Genomic DNA, 27890 nt, shown 5'->3' with positions numbered 1-27890 from the left:
TATTTATACGTTCTTCCGCGCTATTTATTTATATGTGGGGTATGTTCTGTCTGTTGTTTTTCTGAGCGTTTTCTTCAGGTTTCTTGCCGAATGGGAAAATTATTAGTAAAGTGTTGCCGCCTTCATTCAAAGATCACAGCAAGACTTGCCTTAAGGAATTGTTTCATGTGAGCCTTTTGAATTTTGCTTTGGAGTGGAAAACTATTCGAAGAGGTGAGCGGGAGGTAATGTGTCAGTATGCTCATTTGAGTGTAGTTACCGCTTTATCGCTCTTCAACCGGGCTTCTGCATGGTAGGCACAAACCGTTGTTAAAGAGTGCTTTCTGGCTTTCTGGATGTTCCCACTCTTTAGATCGCGTTTGTATGGGGGGTCCATTTCTTACACTTCTCGACTTCCTCTTTTGTTTCCCGTTTAATACGCAATTTGTTTTCAAGTGTTTCAGTAGACGGGGCTGGACTTGTTCGAAGGTATTTCATGTTCGCAGAGCACTTTACAAAGTAATTTCCGTGCGTCATAGCTTAAGGCTGCAGAGAGATGAAAGTCAAGCTTATTTTTTTAAACCTTGAATAACGTGATTTATTTCTTTCATATTCAAACGCATTTACATTGTAGGTAGAAGTTTTTTAGGCTCAACATCCAAATTTGATAAATCAAGATGACATTTCATCGTAAGACGAATCTTGCATATTTTCTGCCACGCAATGTGAAATACTCTTCTCTTGTGGTTTTCCCCAGGAAAAGAAGTTCGGTAACTTTTGTTTGTTGATCAGATGAGCATTTCTTCCGCTTTCTTTTTTTTGGTAGATGCAACTGTTACATTTTTACTGACTAGTTTTACAAGCAGGTTATTTTTTAGAGTTACCATTTTAAATATAGTTGCTCAGCGATCCTACTTTATTGCTTATAGAAATCAAAAATTGAATTACCAATATAGTGTGCCATGAATGTTACACACAAAGCCTAACGCCTCCAAGGATTCAGTCTTTCCTCACGAAGTCTAAATTAAAATGCAGTAATCTGTGGATTGTGCTTCACAGATGGTTCCAAACTGTTTGCAATGAGCAGCACATTTTCTATGCACGTAATCATAGCTTTTTGGCAAAGATCATTGAAGGGCTTCCTGGATTTCCTTCTGCACCCTGATGTGTAGTTTTACTTAAGCGTGATTCATCAATTAACCCCATGAGAAGGTGCTCCGTGATGGAGAGGCACCCCATCCAGGGGTGTGTCAGACTTGCACCCAGTGCTAATGGGTTGCTCTCATGCCACACTGAATTGGATTTATTAGATCTGGCAATAGCGATTTTGAAGTTTGAAGTGTAACATGGTAGGAATATGATGATGAATAAAGAGTATGTAGTTGACCTTAAAATGCTTTGATTATTGCTGGGTATGTGCCCCAAACAAAATGAAAGCCTTCTTCAAAATTATGTTGGATGAAGCTGTTAGTGGTTTGTATGTATAGGAATGTCCAAAATCTTAAGTTCACTAAGTCAATATAATATTAGTTGTGAGTAAAGGCTGTGTTTTTGCAGATAGTGCTATCCTCTACCCACTCTATACACAACACTGATAATACGTTGTATGCTGATGTAAAATCTTTGCCATGTTTTGTACTGAAAGTTTGTGAAATTGCAGGCAAGTTCTGCTTGACTTTTTTTTTGTTTGTTTAAAGCCTAGATGCCCATCTCTTAAAACATTGCCTCTAATGAATGCCTTACATAGGTAGCAAAGTTGCTTGCTTTAAGCATCTGTGTGTGCAGAATTAAGTTCACTTCTACCCCAGTACGCTGCACATCCTGCAAAGGAAGGAGTTGCAGTAACTTCTATTTCTTAAGTCTTTACACTGGCTCCCAGGTAAATTTTGTAACTGATTTTTAAAACCTGCCTCCAGAAAAAATACAGCTTGAAGTGGCATGTGCCTTGTATAGTTAACATTTTTCCATACATGTAGCCTAGAACATATGGCCTTGTAAAGTTTCCATGAATAAGTACAGCTTCTGCGCAAATGTCAAACCTTCAGCTGTGAAGCCCAAGATTGTGTAATTAGGTGTAGTTTGTATTGGAGATGCCCTTTTGGCCTCTGAATCCAAACTGAGGACTCCCTACCATAGTCTGGTAAACCCTGATTAAAGCTGCTGATATGGCTGTTACTGTAACTGCATTTATTAGTTATTTCTACCTTCAGTTTCTGACCCCTTTCTGTTTTTGTTTTCCTATTAATATCTTGCTGTGGCACTTAATCAACAATTCCTAGAAATGGAATGAGACACCAAAGTGTTAGCAAATGATGGAGATCAACAGTTACTTACAATCCTAGGTAACTGTTACTTATGTCACAATGTCCTGTATAATAAAGAAATAGTCCTCCGAAATTGGGTGACAGCCAGCTCATGTAGGAGAACTGTGATTCTGCCTGAAATTTAAGGACTATGACTTGTTTTGATCCTTTTGTTTAAAAAGCAGTCTCAAGAGAAAAAAACATTGCTGGTGCAGTATTATATAGTGTTAAATGTATATTTTTTGTCTTTAGGTTGATATTTTCCTGTTAAGACCAAGGAAAACATTTGTCATCTTAAAAGCTTCAAATGGAAGAGACTAGTAGTACAGACATGATCTTGTTTAGTTTCCTTCAGCTTGGGGAGACCCAAGATGAACATTTCAACAGGGAGCTACACCTTTTGGGCAAGGAACTGAAAACCAGAGGACCCATGTCAACAGTTTTTTTCAATCAATATATTTATCATTATGAAGATGAACTTCAGACTGATGGCCATTTTTGCAGCAATTTTAGAAATTATTTGGGAGATATTGCTCCAGAATTGAGAGGTAAGTTCAAAATTGATATTTTTTCCCCCTTTGCTGTAAAATGAATGAGACAAGAGTCAGTAGTATGCATGAGGGGATTTTTTTAGAAATGTTGTTATTGAACAGTGTTTTGGGATCTTGTGAGTATATGAGTGGAGTAAACATGAGTAATCGGAGATTTTTTTTCCAGAAGTGTTTTGATGTTTGCTTTTGTTCAAATTGTGGCCCCTTTGAAGTCCATTGTATTAGGAATTTTATCTCTATTCTCCATGAAAGCATGACATTAAAATTTTCATGGGCTTCACTACAAACAACTTGAGATGAGTAACAGATACGAAAATGATAGTTTTGGCTGGAATGCTCCTTTAACTAAATCCACAATGATTGCATGTGCGTTTCAGGACAAAAAAAACAACCCAAAGACTCCATAGCAGTTTTACAGTATTATGGTGAATTTGTACAGGTGTCGGCTACTCTTAAGAATTACCCAGGGCAGAGGTCATGGATTGTCCTCTGCAGCTGGGAGACATCGTATTTTATCTGAGACGGATGTGTAGTAGAGTGCAGTTGTGGCACAAATTGAGTAAGACAAGCTGGAATCTGACTCTCTGGCAAATGGATGGTAGCTCGTTTTGTGGATGTACAACGTGCATGTACCGCACAGCTGAGTTTGTCTGCTTGGGTTGAGTGAAAAGTGAGGTGCATGCAAGAAAGTGCAAATCACACTTGTATAAGCTTCAACATCTTTCATAGAATTCACACCATCTGCTGTGGCTGTGGTTGAGCATATACAATAATAATATACACACACTACAGTAACATCATATTAAGACTTGTTATGCATGGACGTGGAAGAAAAAAAAAAGAAGTGGATTGCCCTTAAGGGTTTTTAGATGACTTTTGATACAATTTCTGTGGGAAGCTGCAATTGCATAGCCTCAATGAAGTTTAACTGACTACATTTGCAAACATGAACGCATCTAGGGTTGGATCGGCATAAAATTCTCAAATCTTTATGCAAAGCAGGCTTGACCCAATGCATATTCTTTTAAAACAAAGCTGAAAGATTAAAAGTATTTTCATGATGTATTAATATTACAGGCAACACAAAAGCACAGTGGGTCATACCAATGCATCCATTTTTTACAGACACCTCCATTTTAATCAGTGTAGTTATTTGGCCAGGTTGGCTCAATATTTCATCCAAACCTTTTTGAAATGTGTCAGTTTGTACTTTGGCTTTTAGTCAGTGACTAAGAATTTTGAAAACCTGGGTAGGTCCACACAAAGACTAATAAGGTTTAATTCTCCAAGTCTAAGAGTAGGATGACATGTTCTTTAGTTCAGCTATGTACTTTATATTTCTGTGTCTCTTTTAGTGTAGTGACTAAGACCACACACAATACTGCAGATGTGTTTTCACACGTGCATTGAGAATAATGTTCCTTAATTACTATTCAAGGCTTCTGCAAATTGTCTAGATGCTGCACATCCTCTCTCTGACACACTAACTTTGAGTACATTCAGCCATTGAGTTACTTGGCAGAAGTGTTTTAAGAAACCCTACCAGGGTTTCTTTTTATAGCAACAGCAGTATGCCCGCATAATGCCTCACTGTGACTGCCAAATCAGACATGTTGGGTGTTTTTTGTCTTTAGTCATTATGATGTGTATATTCAGACCAGTGTGTTTTTATGTATGTATGTGTGTATGTGTGTGTGTGTGTATGTATATATATATATATATATATATATATATATATATATATATATATATATATATATATATATATATATATATATATATATATATATATGTGTGTGTATATGTATGTATGTGTGTGTATATGTATGTATGTATGTGTGTAATAAATATATATATATATATATATATATATATATATATATATATATATATATATAATATATATGTGTCCATCCATCCATTTTCCAATCCGCTGGAGCCAATCCCAGCCAACACAGGGCAGGAACCAATCCCGGGCATGGTGCCAACCCACCGCAGGACACACACAAACACACACCAAGCACACACTAGGGCCAATTTAGAATCGCCAATCCACCTAACCTGCATGTCTTTGGACTGTGGGAGGAAACCAGAGTGCACGGAGGAAACCCATGCAGACATGGGCAGAACATGCAAACTCCACGCAGGGAGGACCCGGGAAGCGAACCCAGGTCCCCAGGTCTCCCAACTGCGAGGCAGCAGCGCTATCCACTGCGCCACCGTGCCGCCCTATATAAATATGTATAAAATAAATTTTATATATAACCTTTAAAATGTTATGAGCTTCTGTAAAAAGCCAAGTTTCGCCAAGGGCAAAGTAAGTTCTGTCTATGGGAATAATACACCAATGCTAACCTACATGAAATCCTCTAAAAATAGAAATTAAGGCTTTATTTATACTCCATCTTCTAGGTTTTCTTTTTCGTGCTTGTAGTACCTCTACCACTTTAGACAAAACTCAATTTTGAAAATGAATTTTAGACTATACTTTTTCTTAATTTATACGTTCTTGGTGTGCCTACATGGGTTTCATTACCCCCATGTTTTCCTCTTGCATCTTGGTCAGGTGTTGTTCCTTCCAGGGTCCATTCCAGCCTTTTATTATATACTGGATAAAAAACTGTTGTTTCAAGAGTAATGTTTATACATTACAGGTCAGCAGCATGTAGCACAGTCCTGTAATTAATCCTTACATGGAACTTGGAGCCACTCTTTCGTTTTGGATTTTGTAGTTTCCTAATTGGAATTTCTATGATTATGTAGAATTGGTGACAACCCCCCGATGCCCCTCCACTAATAATCAGCACAGACATCCAACATGGCTGTATGCTGAGCCTCAAGGTACACTCCTTGCTCATACTGGTTTGTGACCAAATTCCATCTTCATAATTTAAATTTGATGGTGACCTCACCACTATAGGCCAGAACACCAGCAATGACGAAATGGCTAATAGAGCAGAAATTTGCTTTCCAACATACTGTTGTCCTGGCATGTATTATTTATTGTCTGTTATTGGTATTGTGCTACTGTCACAAGTACACTTTGTTTATTTTGTGTGTGTGTGCGCGCGCCTGTGAACTTCCTGTAAACGGAGAGCAGTAAGGTAGACAAATGGCTAGAAATGCAACTTTAATGAATTCAGATTTTTTTTTTGTTTATTTTGGCCTAATTAAAACCAGCACTGCTTGTTTGACTTAAAACGCCAAGTGAGTTTAAGTATAGCAGCTTACATTTTCACTTAGAAAAAGATAAAAGAATTTGAAACAGTTGCTTAATAAGCAATTGGCTTGTAAGCTTATTATAAGCACAATTTGTCTGTTTTACTTGTAAATGGGGTGCCTCATTTGATAGGCACTTTACAGCCTAATCACAGTAAAAATCTCACCCAATCCTAAAATCTTGTCCTTAATTGGTTAGTTCATTTGAAGCAAGCAAATTGCCACTCAAATACACCTTCCTACACCCTAGCAAACATCTGTGAAAGTCGCTCCTCTGATTGTCCAATTAAGTGGGCGGGGGTAGAGAGTTGAATTTTGAGAGAAGTTCTCCTGAATTGCTAATGTCTGCCTGTACAGTGGGGCAGAGTGAATCCTTTAAATGGATTCTTTAAATATGATGAGTAGCAGAAAAAAATATGACGAGAGCCTGTTTGGCTATACGAGTTGCTTCTGGCTGTGTGCTGACAGATGTCGTTCTGGAGTCATAAAATGCAATAGTGGATTCTGTAATAGATGTGGCCATTTAATTTATGAATATAAGGGCTGTACTAAGTGATATTGAGCACAAATTAAATTAATTGGTTAAAAAAATGAAATGCTGCATCTAGTGCTGGGCAGTATACCGGTTCATACCAAAAACTGTTTATTTTTGTTATGATATGGATTTTTCTTCTACCGCAACACCGGTTTAAATAGCCTAAACAATGTTCAGAACGTGGCGCAGCGGGAAACTGTTTAAAGAGGGACCTTTTTCACTGCTGCACCGCTAAACACGCATACAATGGAGTACATGCGTTAGTGGAGGTATTGAACGGTGAAAATGGATGGAGAATATTCTGAAACTGAAGCTGTAGCAGACGATATAGTTGAACATGATGACACAGAAGAACTTTTGCTGGAAAAAGGAGTCACGTCTGTTGTCTGGAGATACTTTGGATTTAAAAGGTCAGTTGTGGACCATTATGTTCAAATGTGTGAGTACTCTTTCTATACTACTGGATAATACTGCAAGCCAAGTTGTACTTGTTTTATTCATCTTAAAATGAATATTTAATTTACTAGATTTTCTCAAACCCTGTCATAAGTTATGTAGCACATTAAATGCTTTGTGTTAAATCGCTACGTGCTTCTTAAACTGACTTCCTCTTGTACTAAGAGGAGGCACAGACAGCACAGAATACATTAATTTCATGATATTCCTGCTCCCTGAACATTTAGAATGCTAAGATATATATATACTTGGTATCATTTTCATGATGAAATGCATTAAACCATGTATTACTCATGTGGGGGCTCGGTGGCATGGAGGTTGCACTTCTGCCTCACAGCAATGGGGTATCGGGTGTTCCCTGCTTTGAATTTGCATGTTTTTCTGGTGGGTTTACTCGGTGTGCTTCAGTTTCCTTTCAAAGTCATGTAGGATGTGGGGTTTTGTTATGCTATATTGACCCTGCTAGTGTACTGTATGTTTTGTTCATATTCACCCTGCGATGTGCTGGCGCCACGTTCAGGATCTGCCTCGTACACAATGCTTGCTGGGATGGGCGCAAACCTGAATGGTTGGCATAATTAAACATGTATAATGAAGATTTTTTTAAAGTTCTGAACACTCCGTGGTGTAAGTTTATAACTAGTTTTAATTTGATAAAGGCATTTATCTTAATTATGTAGAGAAAGAAAAAGGAAGGATAGGAACTGGGGGTTTGTTACGTCCGACAGAGACGGCACGCATGCAATAAAGAAAGTCCGCTCAGAAGAACATCCATTGAGTTCTGTGTTCGTGTCGCCGACCACCAGATCACAAACCCAACATTTACACAATATTTAAGTTAAACCTGTGCGATACCCATTCATACATCGTTTTTTTGGAGCCTCGTCACACCTGCCATAAAGTTCTCTCTACACTGAGCATACACCTGGGGACCCCTTACTGCGAAGGACCAGCACTACTGTGCATGTTTAATACCTGCTTTAATGCATTTCATCATGAAAATGATATCAAATATATACAGTATCTTAGCATTGTAAATTTTCAGAGAGCAGAAATATCATGAAGTGAATGGATTCTGTGCGGTGATAGCTGCCTGTGCCTCCTCTTAGTGCAGAGGAAGTCAGTTTATGAAGCAAGTAGCGGTTAACAACTGGGTCAGGGAACACAACACAAAACATTTAATGTGCTACAATAGTTATGACGGGGTTTGAGAAAATCTAATAAATTAAACATTGATTTTAGGATGAAGTTTTAATTTACAACATTCTACTTTAATGACAAACTGAGAATAAAGTGGAAATATCGAGAATAAAGTCAACATGTCGACTTTATTCTCGACATAGTGTTTTTTTTTTTTCTTTCTGCACTGTGTCCGTAATTTCTTTTATTTTTTTTATTTTTATTTTTTCCCTTCACCGTGGCCCTAATACGCTTCTGTAGGGCTATACCACAAATAGCATTATAAATGCAAGTTGCAGTTTTATTTTTTATGTATGTAACTTAGCTTGAAGCAAGGTCCATATTAATGCAATTTGCCTTAATGATGGTTCAGTTGGTAAAGATGTCATCACCAAGTTGCACTTGTTTTTTTATTTTATTTTTATTTGGTGAATACTGTGTAATGCATCTGGGCTTGAAGTAATAGTATTACTGGAAGTTGCACTGTTATTTATTTTATTGTTATTTGTTTAAATATTCTGCAGTTTAATGATGATAAAGTTATTTAAAAAGTCACTTTAACGTGTCAGTGGACAGAGATTAACATTAACAGAAAGTGTAGTTGGTTTACAAAAAATATTTACTATTTATTCCTTTTCTAAGACCTGTTCAGTGCAATACAATTTTTGACAAGCACTTCTGGATTTTTTACTAAGTCTAAATGCCTTTTTGGATGGTTGAAAATATGTTGTCAAAATTTTAGTTTAAGTTGTTTGTAAACTTTGTTCAATAAAAAGGCTCTATATTTTGGCTGCATCTGTCATGCAATGTGATTCCTTCTCTTCATTAGTGCCACCCCCTTGAAAACTACCACTTTATGGGGACATGGAAACCTGTATTAATACTTGTATGCACATTAAAATGTTATTTTTGTACAATGTACAGTTCTCATGACAGTGGAATAGTTTATTCTTTAATTAATTAAGAGTAATTTGTAATTGCAGTGGAAAATGTGGTTAACATCCACTCCTGCATGGGAAAAAAAATACCGTCAAATACCGTGAAACCAGTATAATTTTGAAAAATACCGTGATATAGAACTTTGGTCATACTGCCCAGCACTAGTCTGCCATGTTTGAGCGCACTGCCTTTCAGCATTTTGCTTTTCATCTGGAACTGACATCTTCTCTTGTGTGCTAATTACTCCAAGAGTGTGGGGTATCCTAACAAAAATCATGAGCCATTTGATTGTGGCAGTGGCTCCTTTTCTCCTATTTATATTTAGCATTTTTGTATTTTACGTAATCTACTGAATGAGATTCACGGTGAAAGGCAGTGCAGTGTGTTTTTGTTAATCATGCACATGAGTTTGCTATACTTGACAATAAATCAGAACTGATTTTTTTTTTTTTTTTTTTTTTTTAAATGAAAGCACAATTTAAATATATATATATATATATATATAATATAATTAATATACTGGAAAAGTGAAAGCAAATTATGCTGGGGAGCTAAGCCACGAATAAATGAACTGAGTGCCAGAAACCAATTATGAATTTTATAGTGCATTTTAAGTTGCACTTGCTGAGGATATGGTAATACAAGAACAACTGAGGAAAACATTTGTTAGTGGGTAGAAGTAATTTGTAACTTTTACTGTTCCTTCCTAGAAGATATTTACTCAAGCCCATAAAATGATGAGGTGTTCCCAAGTTGTGCTTTGTAGCAATATTAAATCAACTTTCAATTTATTTTTAATAATCATAGCATTACTAAACACTATTGCTGGTGCTGTTCCATGCTAATACAGAATCCTGCAGCAATAGCTGTGTATACACACAAGCATCTGGACGCCTCCCTTAAGTGCAGTTGCTTTCTACAGTTCATGTCTGAAGTATATTGATCACCAGCAATGTTTTGGATTTGACTGTGATCATCTTCATTGCATGCAGTCAAAGACCGAATGAGTGACGTGTTTGTATTTGTATTTGTGTGTGTGTGTTTTTTTTTCTCCTTTCTTTGTGATCAATTGTGTGATTGTTTATAAAACGGAGACAACATATCACAATCTGGTAGTATCATATGCTAATGTCAGTAACAGTTTTTTTTTAAATCACCGTATAATACAGTTCCATGTGGTAAATTATTACAAGCCATGAATATGAAAAGATAACTTTGACTTTAACACTGTCAAACCTGTCCTTTAAATCCCACTTGTGTAAATGTGGCCCCGTATTCTGTAGGAACCTGGTTTCACATTGTCAGGCTTTTTTTTTTTTTTTTTTTTTTTTTTGTGTGTGTGTGTGTGTGTGTGTGTGTGTGTGTGTGTGTGTATTGAGCCCATTATAATAAATGTTTGCAGTCTTCCATGGGTATGTGGGTCTCGAGACAAAATTTAAAACTTTTTGTTCACTCAGGTGTTCCTCCCATTCTGGTTGCAATTTTCAAGTTTTTTCTTTCTTCTGCCTTTTGTATCACACCATTTTCAAGTATGTGCTAAGGAAGTGTAGTGTGCTGTTTGAATCTTCACTTCCTCTTCACCCATTATGACCTAATGTTTCAAACTTTTAAAGTCTGCCAAGAAACTAGTGTGCCCATAGTGGTTTTTTTTTTTTTTTTTTTTTTTTTATAAAGTGAAAAAAAAAAAAAACTTCCAGTAATCTGCAGTGTGAAAAATCCTTCTGCACTTGTAGGATGCCTCTGTACTTTAATAGTCCCACATGTCATTGAATGATTGGACCATCTCTCACACCATCTGTCTTAAGTTTCTTTGACTCATCCTCTGCTTGCATTTCTCCACCTCCTCTGTCATTACGCTTGCATCACGGACAAGATCTGGGCACTTCATGTGCAGGCCTAGATGGAAGTGACTGGTCCCCTGGTGGCACGTGGGAGCGTCTTTGACCTATGTAACCTTTTTTGCAGAGAACGTGCAGGTTACTTGCACAGCAGGTTCACGTTTGAAACTACATTAATTTGTGACAGTGATATAAAGGCTATATATTTAACAACTCAATGAATGTAATGAATACAAACTGGATTTTGAATGAATGAGAAGTATTCAAGAACAAAAGGTTGTTTATGTGATCAACCTCACTAAAAGTAAGGAGAAAATAAATGCATGATCATGAGCAGAAGAAAGCTATTAAATGTGCAAATGTAGGGTTTCCAAAAGAAGGGAGCAGGGGAACTTCTTGAAGTGGAGCCACAGCCTGCTGGAAGACCAGCGTAGTAAAGAAGAATGTGGCAGATATTTTATTTTACCATGTATTGGAAAATTCAGCCCTGGCATGCATGTCTTTGACAGAAAAAGAATATCAAACAAACAACATATCTGCTCAGATTGATAAGAATATATTTTAAGCTTTCAGTATTAACAGTTTAAAGATATTTCATTTTAATTTTGATGTACAATTCACAGACATTCAGCAAATGTCTAATTTTGTACTCTTCAATTTAGCAAATGCTGTAAATGAAGAAGCACTACGGGAGGTTGCAAGACACTTGGCTGATATTGCAGATCATTTAGATCAGCGTATGATAGCAGAAGCTGCTCAAAATTTGTCTCAGCATATGCAAAGTGTAAATTTACGACAGGTAAGTGAAGTGCTTAACTCTGTATACGTTGCTTTGATGTTGATCGTGCCACTTGTTAGATGGCAAATTCAAGGATATATCTTTTTACTTTGGTGTATTTTTGATTTGATGCCAGTTTACAAGCTCTAATCAAAGTTCTACTTCTTATGTGAGTTTGAATACTCTTATCTTGCTTTCCTTCATATCAATTAATAATCTTTGCCTTGTGATGTTTCTAAATATGAAGCAGTACGGCTGAGTAAAAAGGGTAACAAACACACAGGAGCTTTTGGGGTGTACTCGCACTGGCAATTCGTCCCACGCCCAAGCATGTTTGTCCCCATGTAACCCTACAAAGTCTAGTTCATTTGACTAGTGTGATCGCTCCGTGCCATTCCAACCATACTGTGCCCTGGTCCGCTTGGAAAGGGTGGGCCCAAACACAGTTCAGTAGCATTCAGCAACAGTGTGATTGCTAAACGTGCCCGTGCACGGAAAACAGACATGACATCAATGATGCGATTCTCATTTCACTCAACATCTTTTGAGATAAAAACAGGTTTTTATTCTCGCCTTATACATGACGTGAATTGTAGTTTGCAAGAAAAGCTGCAAATTCCTTCCTTAATATAATTATTATTATTATTATAACCGCTAAACACTGTGCTGCACACTGAACAAATCTTTTACAGGGTAGAGTGTTATCCTGCCTTACATGATTCCAAGACAACCACAAAATAACTGAAATCATTCTGACATGAATGTTGTCAATGTGTTCGGAATTTGTTTTGGCTTTACACAAAGTTGCATGATCATGACAAAAGCGTTTCCAGGTTTAGAACATTAAAGCGCATTGTCAGTGCAGGCCAGCAGGGTGGGGGAATGGTTGCACTTTGGCACAGCAAGGAACAAATATGCCTAGTGTGAGTATACCCTTAGTCTAGTCCAGAAATACACTGTGGATAAGGTCCAATCGTTCCTGTTCTAAAAGCTGTGGTGGTGTTTTGTGTATGTAAAACATCAGACGAGATTATGGGGAGCCTATGTTTGTAAATGTAATCTTTTCTTTGGTTCCTCTACTTTTACAGGGATTTCAGATTAATTCTCTAGAATTAAAACACTTAACTGATTCAAACTGGAAATGGTGGGGAAAAAATTGGGCATTCTATTTGCTAAAAGAAATGTGTTTTTTTAAATTTTATGAGTACTTGGAGATTGAGATGATATTAGGTTAAATGGGGTGGGGGGTTGATGTTGTCTCAAAAGAGTCACTGATAATTATGTGCATCAGACGTTATAAACTGCTCACCTAACAACCATTGTGCTCGAGTCCACACAACAGCTGACCTTAAGGTAGTTGCTAACAGAAACCACCACGCGGCCTGGTTCTGGTATCCCTGGTGGCAGTACTGCCATGTTTGAGTGCATCCAGTTGATGTGGTGTGTGTATCTACTGAGCATAACCAGCTAGCCATTTTCCATGAGAGGAACTCCAGGCACAGGCACCAGTGTTGAAACTAAAGGGTATACAAGGACATAATGTTGGGAGTATTGGGCCTTGATAGCCTTGAAGCACTAGGGAGCTAACTGGCATTGCAATGCAACTTCCATTTGTGTAGATGCCATTATAATGGATCTGTTACTTTGTCTCTTGATATGTGTCCTGCACCTTAGAAAGTCTTATGCCTTATATATAACATTTTGAAGACCGGCGACAGCATAACATATCAGTAATTCATACATACTGTATAATGATTACAATTAATCAATTATATTGCTTTAGTTTTAACTAGTTCTGGGAATCAATTTAAAAAAAAAAAAAAAAAAATCACAAATGTATGTGATTAATCGCATCTAACATTAAAACCTGTAATTATAAAATTTAATACATAAATCATGAAGTAAATAAACGCTGAATCACATTTTAATGTAGAATCAACACAAAGGAATTAGTTAATGGTGTAGTTTAAACTTAAGACCGCTCCTTTCAAATTTGGATTGTAACACCATTCAGCTAATTACTCCTTTTAAGGGCAGACCTGAAGGTTGGAAACTGTGTACCAAGTCTGTCAGTGTGTGGCAGGATGGGAAGATAGAGGAGTTAAGTGGGTGTACCCTGGCCACAGACTGGAATGTTTTCTTTCAGGATAGTAATAGTAACAGGGCTCCAGACTGCAACTAAAATGGTTGCAAATATGACCAAAAAAAGGCCTAGGGGTTATGATTTCTACATAGTTTTCTGATGGTGGAAGAAATCATTGAAACTTTAAACTAATTCTGTTGTAACAGATGCAAAAGGCCTTTTTTATTGTTGAGTGGATGTGTTGTTAACATATGTGTCGGGATGGGATTCCCCTTTGGGTATCGGTGAGTAGCATAAAGGCTGGTTCATACACTTCACATGCGTGCACTGGGTGTGAGGGTTACACAGCGAAAATGTCAGACTTCAAGACATGAAGTAGGTTTATCCATAGGTTTAAAAAAAAAAAAACCAAAACAAAAAAACTTGTATTTAAAAGGTGAAGTAAGATGTTAAGTCACATATCTGGGTGTGGTAATATGTACTTTTGTAAATCGCCAACCTCTGCCTTGTAATGTATACACAAAGTGTAATCTTTGTTTAAATGGAATGTATACAATCAGTGTTGTGCCATTACTATTGTCTGTCCCCAACAGGACTGGGTAGGCCTCCTTACAACTGAGATTCAGAATTTCATGAGGCATGGCATCCCTGGGCTACAGTATGGTAATGAAGAGAGAGTAGTGGTAGCCTTAACAATGGCTCTGGTGAAAAGAATTGGCTTACAGTTTCCAACCTTGCTGCGAAGTTTTTTCAACACGGCTGTGCAATACATCAATGAAAATATCCAGACACAAATTAACCAAACCTAACGGTAAGTGACAGTGTTGAGATTTAAAGAATTTAGTAAGATTCATAAGAAATAGTGTTTCATGTTTTCATATTCAAATTTTGAACTCCATGCTTTGAGCACACCTTGACCTTGTACACTCTAGCTGGCATTCTTTGACCTTGACTGGCATGTATCTTTATTGAGGAAAATCAAGACAAACCATGACTGGCAATTTTTATCTTTAATAAGGTCTTGTAACCAACAAAAATAGTGTGGTGTTTTTTATATATATATAATATATATATATATATATAAATATACTAGCAAAATACCCGCGCTTCGCAGCGGAGAAGTAGTGTGTTAAAGAGGTTATGTAAACATATATATATATATATATATATATATATATATATATATAAGACATACATACACATATATATATTCACGGCATTCGTAGTCTGAATCACAATCTGATTGTATGGGTGGTTACCTACCAGGTAACGCTTATGGTTGGCCAGTAAGTCAGCTAACATTCGCCACGGTGCCTTCAGTTGTGAGAAGCAGATCATAGAATGGTTGAAATAGTTTACTGTCAAATAATGCAAAGAGTACGCGACACGTGTTTCGCCCTAATTCTGGGCTCATCAGGCGTACACACTCACTGCATATAGCCAAATTCCCGTGCTTCGCAGCGGTGAAGTATTGCATTTAAATTTTAATTAAGAAGAAAACCTTTTTAAATTGAGGGAAAATATACCAATAACAATTTGTTAAGGATCTGTTTTTTTGTGAAGCTGCCTTTACACAGCCTGTCCGCTGTTTTATAAACGCACGCCATATAAGGCCGTCCTTTCTCCTTGCTTAGTGGTTCTGTATTGTTTTATTGTTCGTTTATTACGATTGTTATAGTTATTGTGTAGGTATTTGAGACTCACTTTTCTGTTCAGGTACCCATTTCCTTTATGTAATCCACGGATTCTCCACTGTTTTTTGCTCATTTATTACGATTATAGTTATTTATTGATTCCCTTCTTTAGCTGACTGCCTGCTCATATAGGGCGCTCTGCTGTTTTTTTGTGAAGCAGTCTTTACACAGCTTCTCCGCTGTTTTATAAACGAACGCCATATAAGGCCATCCTTTTTCCTTGCTTCGCCAAGGAAGCAGCCTTTTTATTTAATCCATGGGTTGTCCGCTGTTTTATTGTTCGTTTATTACGATTGTTATAGTTTTCTTTGTATACCACGTTGTCAGTTCAGCACTCCGGTTGTAATATGACCAAGTCGTGCAAGCTTACTGTTGAGAATGCAACGTATAGTTGTACAGGAGAAAAGCAATCTTGCCAAACTTTATTTAAACTTACGGTTTACACCATGCTTTGTTTCCGCCTTAGCTGCACTTATGAATATGCTTGTATGCGTCACTCGCTCGCTTCTTATTGTTTCGCTGCCTTCTCAATTGTGTAATGAATGTTTTCTTCAGCGCTCTTTGGGGCTCTTCCTTGTTTTCTATGTACTGCGTTCAGTCAGTTCACGTGATTACGTGGGAGGCGTGATGACGCGATACGCAACTCCGCCTCCCACGGCCAGCGAGCTGCAGTCTATTACAGTATATGGACAAAAAAGAGGTTCCAGTTATGACCGTTACGCTTTGAATTTCGAAATGCCTAACTTTTGTAAGTAAGCTGTAAGGAATGAGCCTGCCAAATTTCAGCTTTCCACCTACACGGGATGTTGGAGAATTAGTGATGAGTCAGTCAGTCAGTCAGTGAGGGCTTTGCCTTTTTTTTTTATTTATATATATATATATATATATATATATAACTAGCAAAATACCCGCGCTTCGCAGCGGAGAAGTAGTGTGTTAAAGAGGTTATGAAAAAGTAAAGGAAACATTTTAAAAATAACATAACATGATTGTCAATGTAATTGTGTTGTCATTGTTATGAGTGTTGCTGTCATATATATATATAATATACACACATATACATGCACTTACAATAACATACAAATCAATATAAACAACATTAACATCATTATCATATGAGAATATGAAGTAATATATAAGAAGCACATTTCATATAAATATAAATGATTAAACAGTAAAATCTTCTTCTATAATTTGCTACTGTGGCTATTCATTTGTCTGTCCAGGATTTTAAATCACCTGTAGCTCGCAAACCGTTTCACCTATTGACTTGAAATGTGGTACACATATAGTATGTCACGTCTGCTATCCGCTTTATGGGTGATGATTGTATTACTCTTTTTATCTTTATTTTATTTTATTGTAGAATCAACTCCTATCTGCGCACACCAGGGCGGCCGTGGGCGGATGCATATGGTGTATTTACTCCATGTTATCGTGCATTGCGCTGTCACTGGTATTTTGATAAAAGAATTTGAACAACATATAAGAAGCGTATAAATTATTAAACAGTAAAACATTAACATTTAAGAAGTAAAGTTACATTGAGTACTACTGCAGTGCCTTCGGGTATACCTCATTTTTTCTTTGCCCATTACATGCTTAAATGTATACATTTTTTGGTGTACCTACCCGAGAACACGCGACATATAACCGACCGTGGGAGAAGCATGGATTTTAAACACGCGTTGAGTTCATCTGCTGGTCTCCCTCGTGGAATAACTGGTAATGTTTGACTAAAATCTACAGCGAGTAAAACGACATTACCTCCTTTTTTTTTTTTTTACGATCCCTGAGATCTTGCTTTTTTCGGTTCAAGGCTTCATAAGCTCTTTTATGTTCAATGTTGTACTTATCCCAAACCATCATCTTTGAATGTTGCAAGACTTTCGCCTTGTATGTAGATCGGGGTAATTACATTCATTGCATTCCTAGTCTGAATCACAATCTGATTGTATGGGTGGTTACCTGGCAGGTAACGCTTATGCTTGGTCATCAAGTTGTCTAACATCCGCTACGTGCCCTCTTAATTGCGAGAAGCAGATATATATAGCCAAATTCTCGCGCTTCGTTGCGGCAAAGTACTGCTTTTAATTTTTTATTAAGAAGAAAAGAAAACCTTTTTAAACTGATTGAAAATATACCAATAACAATTTGTTATGGATCTGTTTTTTTTTTTTTGTGAAGCTCCCTTTTCACAGCTGTCGCGCTACGGCGTGTGTTTCGTTTATTTGACAGTATGTAGATCGTGGTAATTACATTCATGGCATTCGTTTTCTGAATCACAATCTGATTGTATGGGTGGTTACTTGCCAGGTCACGCTTGTGGTTTGTCAGCAAGTCGCCTTACGTCCGCCACGTGCCCTCTTTCTGTTCCCAGAAGCAGATCATAGAATGGTTTTAATAGTTTACTTTCAAATAACGCAAAGAGTATGCGACATGTGTTTCTCCCTAATTCTGGGCTCATCAGGCGTAACCACTCATTGCATCCCCTTTCGGGAATCGAATCTCTATCGTCCGCGCCAGAGGTGAAGCCCCTAACGTTGCGCTACGGCATGTGGTTCGTTTATACCTCGTGTCTTCTCATTAAACTTTTATCTCGCAAATATGTTATTGCAATCCGCAGCGGGACCTTTTCTATAAACTTAATTTAAACTTACATTTTACACCGTGCTTTTTTCCCTTATGAAGATGCTTGTATGCTTCACTCGCTCGCTTCTTATTGTTTCACTCCCTTCTCAATTGTTTAATGAATTTTTTGTTCTTCGCTGTTTGCGGCTTCTCCTTCATTTCTCCCTACTGCATTCACAGTATTTTCACGTGATTACGTGGGAGGCGTGATGACGTGACACTCAACTCCTCCTCCCACGGCCATCGAGCTGCCGTCCATTACAGTATATTGTGAAAAAAGAGGTTCCAGTTATGACCATTACGCGTTGAATTTCAAAATGAAACCTGCCTAACTTTTGTAAGTAAGCTGTAAGGAATCAGCCTGCCAAATTTCAGCCTTCCCCCTACACGGGAAGTTGCAGAATTAGTGATGAGTCAGTCAGTCAGTGAGGGCTTTGCCTTTTATTAATTAGTATAGATAAAATCACATTCTGTTCAGATTTAAATTCCTATTTGAAGGTAATTTGCATTCAGGTGTCAAACTAAAGTGATTCCCGATTTAGTCTTAAATAAAATCGGCTGTTGGTTGCAAACAACATAATAGGTCCACAGAGAAGTAACCAAAGATGTAATTGACTTTATTGTTGAAAGGAGAAGATCCAGAGAGGAGTATAAAAACTTATCATGGAACACTTTAATGTCCCTCATTAAAACAAGGAGAAAAGGATATTTTCAAGATCACGGCCTTCAAAACTCATTGTGCAGGGAGATGGCCTCTTAGTAGCCTCCCTGAGGAGACAAGGGTAGCCTTAAAGGAACTGCAGCTAACTACTCCTTGCAGATTATAACCATGTGGAGTAGAGAAGCAAGGTGAAAGCCTTTTTTAAACTGTCAAGCCTCAGTAAATTTAACACAATAGCACATTCAGTTCCATAAAGTCATGGTGTAGGTAGCAATGACGTTCAATTAGTATTCAGTATGTCACTGTGGCCTCTGTTTTCAAAAGGCCTTTCACTTGTACTTTTGAAGTATTCTTTCGTATACAAATATATTTCTACTTGTTGCGTGTTTTTTTTTTATTTATTTAATATAAATGTTATACAGCCTTGTTTTTTACTTTAACTGTTATGTTTTATTTGTCTGTGGGAGAGAGAATTTTATTGGGCTCTGCCCATAGGAAAAGTTGTTTTTATAACCTTTTGGCCTTCATTCTAAAAGATATGTAACTATGGGACCCTAGTCTGAATAGTGGAGAACATGAAAAGTTGCAAATATCCAGAGATTTTAAGTAAAACCAAACAACAATAAGCTGATGCGCGCACACACACAACTTCACCAAGGAATGAGTGAAAAAGTAAAATCGCTGCCCTGCAATAGCGCCTTTGAAAGTTGGACTTCAGTTCTGTACGACACCAGTGGTATCTCGACACTTCGGTACCCAAAAGATCCTTTCCTAGTCCAAAGAAAATTTGGAAATAGTTCCAAAATCCAGATGTTTTAATCAAAGTAAAGGGTTAGTCCAAGAAACATTAAAGTGTATTCTTAATTTCACCAATATTCCAAAAACGGTCAGTTGTTTGTGGGTTTTTTAATTTTTTTTTTTTTTTTCTCATTTTAAATATTGTTGGTTATTAAGATTTATTAAAAGTGAAAATGGTCCGCCAGTGATTTGTCTTCATTTTCACCCTTTACATCAGTTGGTGATTCCTAATTGGTCCCATTTGGGTTTGTGCATAGGTGGACTCAGAGATGGATCAGTCCCCTGTCCATCTGCCCTTTAAGGTTTCCAAGAGGAGTTCAGGCCTCCTGCAACACTGAATTTGATTAAGTGGGTTTGAGAATGTTCTGTTATCAACAAGGGCTGACATTTTAATCAGAGTGACCTCCATTTGATGTATAATTGTAATATCAATTGATGTGCTCAAAAAAACATTTCTCAATGGAGAAGTAGCTGGCACATCGTTGGTGAGTGTTGTCTTTATTTCACCTGCGCACACACTTTAGTAATATGGACAAGACTAGTTTCACTTTCTCAGTCTGCTAAGTGGGTGCAGCTATGCACAGTGCAAGCTCTCGCATCAGACCAAAATAAACCCTTTCATTATCTATTTAACTACATAAAACCAAACCTGTAAATAAATTATAAATAAATAAATACTTAAATGGTAATGTAAAAGTGATTAAGTCACTTTCACTCTGTAGATTTTTATTTTTCCAAAGAAGTTTGTTGCCCTCACAGCTTAAAAAAAACTAACAATTTAAATTTTTTATTTTAACTATTCAGTTTTCACTCTACAAATGGTAGAACCAAGAATCCGTGCTAAGGATCTACTCCTTCCAACTTTGTTTTCATGTCCCCAACAAACCTCAGAAATGTAGAAGGCATGTTTTCTGAAATCAAAATTTTCCATTTTCTGTTTTAAGGCATGTGTTTCAAATTTGTTTTGGTGGACCAGCAGTGTAAGTCACTGGGGATTTTCTTTTTGTTTGTGTGTGTTTTTTAATTTATAAGCCATACACTACAAGCAAATGAACATTTCAGAAAAAAAACAATACTTGTTGTAAATGGAGGGTAAAGTACAGAAACAAGCAATCAGTTGTAAAAACATGGCCTTATTTTTGTTAACAGATTGTCATAAGAATAAAAAGTAAAGATGATATTATCCCGGTAATACTTTCAGCACAAGTTTTAACAGTCAATGGAGCTTAAAAGAGAAGCATCCACTCACCTATACTGATCTGTGGCTGCTGGTGCTAAATTTAAAAAGAAAAAAAGTCAAAGCAGCCATGTCTTCCCTTAACTTTGTGGGGACTGACGTTCCTCATGGACCTTTTGCTTCTCTTAATAGCCACACAGGCCACAGCAGAATTTAGGAGGAAATGCAGCCCTAATGCAGAAGGTCATTACAAGGACTTATCTTTTTACTCTACTAAGATGTAATTACTGATTGCTTTTCTATATTTTAAATTTGTTGTGTTTTAATTCAGAAACTACTCCGTTGGGGCCTTGAGCAAGGACTTTAACCTGTAGTTGCTTTGTCCTGGATATGATGATAATCTACATCCAGCACTGCAAGCAGGTCCTCCAAATTACAGGGATTGGCATGGTAAAATAAAAACAAAACAACCCTCACACTGTTCCAGCATACTGCCAAGGTGTCGCCAACTGTATTCAGGTATCAATCAAGGTGGTTCATTGTGTTGTGAGTGCAGCAACACACTACCAGTGCCTGCTCCCAACCTTATATGATCTTAAAATGCATGAAAAATGTTTCTATTGTTCTTAATTGTTGCACATTGCCATCACTATCTTCCAGTGCCAGAGCTGTCCCCTCACAGGGTAGTGCTCACAACCCCACCACACACTCCCTTCTTACTTTACAGAGAGTGAAATATGGCCATTAAAAAAAAATGAAGAGAAAGCCTCTTTTTAAAATGGTGAGACTATTTGGCAGATCACAAAGGGGTGAGCAGATGCTTTGGTGTTTGTCTGTTTCAGGCAAAGCAGTGGTGGTTAATGTTTTTCCTCACATTAACATGTTTATCCATGAAATATAAACTTTTTTTTGTATTTTATATGATTGCATTGTTGGTACACAGTTCATACCTGTTGTGTTTAAAGACACAGTAGATTAGGTTACATTGGCACAGAGTATACACAGATGCTACCTTTATAACTTTATAATATTACGACTTGATTGACCCATCAATTCTGAATTAGTTAAGCAGGTTAGAAAATGGATAGATGTTATCTACTCAAACACGCACAGAAATTGTGTCATTATGCTTCATGAAAGGAAAAAAAAAACCTGTTCTTATCTTCCACATAATCGTAACTATTGGGTTACACAAACTTCAGTGGTTATCAATACCAGAACAGGCCCAAAAGCCAGTTCTGCATATGGTTGTTGGTGTCCATCCCATCCACTGGAGGTCTCTTAACTGATTTACTAAAGATGCAAACCACTGTACAAGTGCCAAGTGAATTTGAACTTGGCCTCATTCTTGGATCATTTCATTGTGGTTCAGACCAAAGGAAGAGAGGACTAGGAAAACACTCCACTGATGATCTGCCACCATTTCACTGAATTGTGCCTTCATCTGAGATGGATCTGGTGACTATATACAAGTTTCAAGTTTGTGAAATTTGCTTTGCAAACCTTCTCATTGGAAATTCAAATACAAAACCATGGTGCATTCCTGGGAAAGGTCAAAGGTTATACATAAAGGGAATGCAAACAATTCTGATACTTGGCAATGTCAGTATGTGGAAGACATGTACTCCACTGCATCTCGTATTCACATCCCTACCTCAAGTGGCTTTATCCCATATTCTTCTCCTGTGCCCTGTACTTCCAACTGCTCCACTCACCTCACATTTTTGAATTTATCCATCTTTTCTTCACGTCTGTGAGTCAGTCCTCCAATTCTAGACTTAGTTTGCTTCTGGCAGTGAGTAGCTTTAACGATTCCGTTGATTAATATTACAGATTCCCAGTGCTTCTATGTCCTTTTTTGTAGCCTGGAGACCAAAACTGCACACAGTACTCCAGATGAGGCCTCACCATTGCGTTATAAAGGTTGAGCATAACCTCCTTGGACTTGTAATCCACACATCGTGCTATATAACTTAACATTCTGTTAGCCTTCTTAATGGCTTCTGAACACTGTCGGGAAGTCAATAGCTTAGAGTCCACTATGACTCCTAAATCCTTCTCATAAGGTGTACTCTCAGTTTTCTGACCGCTCATTGTGTATTCAAACCTAACATTTTTATTTCCTACGTGTAATACTTTATATTTACTGACATTAAATTTCATCTACCACAAATCAGCTCAAGCCTGTATACTGTCCCAAGTTCTTCTGTAATGATATAATGGATTCCAAATTATTAGCTAATCCACCTATCTTGGTATCATCTGCAAACTTAACCAGCTTGTTACTTATATTCCTATCTAAATCATATATGTTTAAAATAACCGCAGCCCTAGCACTGACCCCTGTTGAATACCATACTTAACATTAGCCAATACTGATGAGGTTCCTCACACCATCGCCCTCTCCTTTCTGTTTGGTTCGTGTGGGATCGAACTCGTGACCTCTTGATTACAAGTCAGCAGCTCTTACCGTTATGCCACCAAAGCAGTCATATTTAAGATGTGTCAATGTCGCACCCTGACACAGGTTCTTTTTCTGCAGTTATATTCTTGAATAAAAGTGCACTTGTTTTGTTAAACTTGTACCTTTTGTGTGAAAGTGTTTATTTGATATTTGGAATTCAGGCTTCACACATTATACGCTTCATGTCTACATTTTGTCAATTATTACTAAAACATGAAAAAGTTTCTGTTTTAACTATGTGTTTACATAGATTGTTGTGTACACGGAACACAAATGAAATGCATGTATCCCAAATAACGATATAGTATTTCTCTTTACCCATTATGTGATTTGTTGTAAGGTTTGCATGTATTGATGTGTCTGATTTGGGTGGATTGTGATCAAGTATTCTTTCCAGTGGACCATTTAATTGTCTGCCTAAAGCTAACAATGCAGGGGTTTCACCTGTAACCTCGCGCACTGCCGTGTTCAATGTGAACCGTAGCTCAGGCAGCCACTTTGTCCAATCCTGATTGTGATCTCCGACAAAGGAGATTAGATTGGGGATGGTACGCTGTTGTCTTCAGGTGAACCACCCCCCATTGTTTCCAAAATTCTTCGGCTTCTGAGCCGGTAAACTGCGGGTCCCGGTCTGTGATGATGTTCTTCGGCACCCCCCCCCCCCATCGGGTAAAGACCTCATCCTTCAGGGCGGAACATATCTTCTTGGCTGTGGCATTAGCTATAGGGAATAGCTCCACCCATCAGGTAAAATAGTCCACAGCCACCATCAGGTAGGTCTTCTGGTCCTTACTGGCTGAAGCTGTCCCGAGTGGAGACCAGGTGGGGTTTTGTATCGCTGACAGGTGGTACAAGTCTGGACATGGGACCAGACGTCTTTGCGCATCGTCGGCCACCATGCCACCTCCAGGATTTTAAACAGTCTTTGTACGTCCAAGGTGACCACTGATCGGGCTATCATGGTAATACTGTAGGAACTTGGGCACATATGTCTCGGGTACTACCAACTGATAATGGTAACCCCGATCTTTTGTTGGAACACAGCGCTAGAGTGCCCATTGAAGTTCCCTATAATTTATGAGGTCAGGCCTCCCCCCTGGGCCCTCTCTCAACCCCTGACATACAGGACTGGCTTCTTGAGACTGAACAATTTCCTGCATGTTCAGGGGAGGATCAGGCCAAGGGTTAGAGACAGATACTGTACATACCACCTGTGCAGGATCGTGAACCCGTGATAATGCATCGGGCACATCTTAAATGTGAACTGTCGGAGGCGCAATACCCACCTGGTTAGCCTAGACATGGTGTTCGGACAATTGAATGCCCAGGTCAGAGCCCTATGGCCAGTGTAGATTTCAAGTGAAGTTCCTTCCAGGAAGTGACGCCACTTCTCCATGACCCACTTGACAGTGAGGCATTCCTTCTCGTGGTGGAATAATTATACTCCGTGCCCTTTAGTGACCACGAGGCATAGGCCACCACCCTCTCCTCTCCTTGACTTGTTTGAAAGAGAATGATGCCGAGCCCGAGGTCACTCGCGTCAGTGTGGACCTGAAAGGTTAATGATGGATCAGGCTGTGCTAGGACTGGTGGTGATGTCGGTGCCTGTTTGAGTCTTTCGAAGGAGTCCTGGCACGCTGGTGTCCACTCCCAAGGGGATCCCTTCCTCACTGGGAACTAACAACAATTAAAGAATATAATGAAATTAAATAATATAAATGAAAACAATCATACCACCCCTGCACTCCTAAGGCGATATTACATTAAACATATAAACACAAACAACACCACACAACAAAGTCCATGGAAACAACACTGGATGCAATGAAAGATGATGATAGTGAGTCCAGAGATCTGCATGCTGAAAGGGAATGAAAAAACAGCGCTGCTACACAACTCTAAGAAACTGACATGTAGGTACACAGACGAGCTGAGAAAACTTTGTGCGGCGGTGGGGGATATGATACCAGGCTGCTTGCTGCTTATGGACACATTTAAAAAGATAAAAGACGCTGACAGAGAGGTGTGAATGGATTTAAGGTTTACGAGTTTTTTCATAGGCTTTGGTAATTCTAGTGTTAAGAACTCAAGGATAAATATTATCTGGTCCTGGTGATTTGTTTGATTTCAAAGATGGTCTATAGTATCAGCTAAAGACTACCTTGAACAAAACTGACCCTCCAAAGTAAAAATAGGCATCTCATGATCCCCAGAAAGCACAGCATGCCAAACCAGTATGAAACCTTGAGCACTACATGAAGTATGCAACAGAGGATACGTGTAATTGTGGGGTGAATGGTTGGTATTGGCTTGACCCAAATGAAAAATTTGTCTGCATTTTGATGCAATTGAAACAAACATCCTCATTCTAAAGAGCTTAATGGGAGGATAAAGGGTCTGTGGAATAGACTGACCAAAAATCTAAAACGACATCACTGTGACTGAATAGGAAAGGCAGTGTCCACGAGGGGCCATGACATATGACCAAATAAAAAACATCTGGGTGGGTTTTATTTGTTTATTTTTATTACTTTTAAAAATTGCTGTATTTTGAAAAGGTAACACAAATTATAATTCTTTTTTTTTTCTTCTCCCTTTAGGGCTTACCTTGCCAACTGATGTGCCATTTCTTGGTCTCTTTCCTGCTTTGAACCTGACGCTTTCTAATGTACCTCTGCCAGAATTACTCAAGTTAGCAACTGACCAAAAATGGACGAAGCATTAACGCGTTCTTGTTTCTTCCCTTCCTTGTATTCTTAGTGTTTACCAAAAAAACGGATCAAGTTTGACATTCCATAAAACTGAATACCTATATGTTACTTTCATGGAGCTTAACGATACATAATGTGTATATACTGTTTTTTTTTTTTTTAAATAACTAAAGATCACATCACATTCTGCAGTATTTTTGCTATATTGGATCTGACCACTGAGACGTCACAACCCTGCCACCATATCTGAATCAGTGGGGAGATTTTGCAGATGGAGGACCACAATGCTGTTTTCTCCAGTGAAGCAGATCACATGGCTCCAGGTGTGGTGGTGTTTTTTCCCCAAAGCATGTTAAAGGGGGCATATTCAGACCGCTTCAGCTATTCAAACTTGTCAGATACTTGTGTTATTACTCACACCATGGATAAGAAGGCACACTTTCTCAGGTCCCATTTTACTAGACTTGCATGTGGTTGGGATGCTGGAGATGCCAGGAGAGACACACATCCAGTGACAACCTGAACCTAAGACCCCAGAGCCATGAGTTCCACTGTGCTTTAACAAAGTGTCCCCAACTGTATTTACTGCCGTCCCACTGCTGCCGAGTGAGCCCTTTACTTATTGGACACATGTTACTCTGAACTGCAGAAACAGTTGGGCAAAGCTCGAATGAAGCCAAAGTGCCACTTACTTTTGATCTTCAAATAATCATTTTCTGTTTTGTTATGTAAAAGTTTATTTCCTATTAAAATGCATCTGCATTTATTAAAATCTGAGGAAAGAAGCTCCGCGCCTGCGCTGGCTGGTAATTTGGCTGTGCCAGGAGGCCTTTTAGGTGTGTAAACAGCAAGTTCAGTAGTTAACATCTTCAGTTCCATTCGCTCTAAAGTGGGTTTAAAACTTTGTACATTTTCATAATGTCCTTTTCTTATTTTACACGTAAAAATCCACAATGTTTGATAGTATTTTTAATGAATATATATATATATATATATATATATATATATATATAATATATACATACATGAAGTCTTTCCTTATAAACTCCAGTGGTGTGCAATTCAGTCACACGGTGTACAACATCTAATTTCAAACAGCAGGATGGGTGGTGCATTGGGGATGGTGCCATGAGACCCTCATTTGGAATAAGCAGTGCTGAAGAGTGAATGGATGGATGTTGGGGAATCTAGAAATTTGGCCTTCACAGTGAGGCAGACTATGATTAAAACCGTCTTCTTCTGAACCTGCTGCTTCAAGAGAATCACCAGTGCCAGGAGAAAATAGCCCACTGCATGTTTATAAATTTTATTTATTCGACCGCCCAAGTTTACAATATGAAGCTACTTTTTGGATCAAAAACCTATTTTAAAACTTCATACTTTCATTTTTTTTTTTTAAATGAGCAGTGCTAGGTGATGACTTGTGCTTTATTCTACAGCGAGGATGTCCTTGTGTCCCACTGCTTTAGGTTCATTAATGCTAATCAGTGTAACAGTGAAACTAGAAGAGCCTGAAAAGAAACTGCCATCTTGACTAAAACATTAAATGTTTGTATGTGCCAAACCCTTAAGTGACCCCCATGGGCAGAATGGCCATCTCTCTCCTAGTTGTGCGTGAGAGCAGGACAAGCAAATACAGATGAACAAAGCTGACTGTTCCATATAAGTATGCAGTGGGCTACTCAACCACAGCTGCCGTAACGTTGACGGTCACATGTCACCTATCCCAAAACTGTCGTTCTTCACTTCAGTGAGATTTGAAATCCCCTTTGAAGCCCGGCACATGTCAAAAAGAAAACAGTTTTGTTACAGTTCTGAATTCTCAGTTCTTGCAAATGACTTAAAAACTTAAATGCAAGTTATTTTGGGACCCAAAGAAAATTTTCATATACAT

At 38.1% G+C, this 27890-nt stretch overlaps 1 protein-coding gene across 3 annotated transcripts; it reads left to right on the top strand.

Moving 5' to 3' along the window:
* On the top strand, positions 1-27004 carry LOC114656311 (BH3-interacting domain death agonist-like). Of its 3 annotated transcripts, none has more exons than XM_028807867.2 (5): positions 1-213; positions 2535-2830; positions 11662-11798; positions 14454-14671; positions 25886-27004. In XM_028807867.2, exons 2-4 carry the CDS (start codon positions 2590-2592, stop codon positions 14667-14669), a joined length of 594 nt encoding a protein of 197 aa, XP_028663700.1. In that variant the 5' UTR covers positions 1-213; positions 2535-2589; the 3' UTR covers positions 14670-14671; positions 25886-27004. The 3 variants fall into 3 exon arrangements, with proteins under 3 accessions (XP_028663700.1, XP_028663709.1, XP_028663719.1); XM_028807876.2 differs by having other exon boundaries at positions 1-224; XM_028807886.2 differs by having other exon boundaries at positions 21-39.
* Positions 27005-27890: the final 886 nt, after the last annotated feature.

This window comes from Erpetoichthys calabaricus, chromosome 1, assembly GCF_900747795.2.
Source record: "Erpetoichthys calabaricus chromosome 1, fErpCal1.3, whole genome shotgun sequence".
Taxonomy (NCBI): Eukaryota; Metazoa; Chordata; class Cladistia; order Polypteriformes; family Polypteridae; genus Erpetoichthys; species Erpetoichthys calabaricus.
The sequence above is the reverse complement of the archived record's forward strand: the minus strand, read 5'-3'. Positions and strand labels throughout refer to the sequence as shown.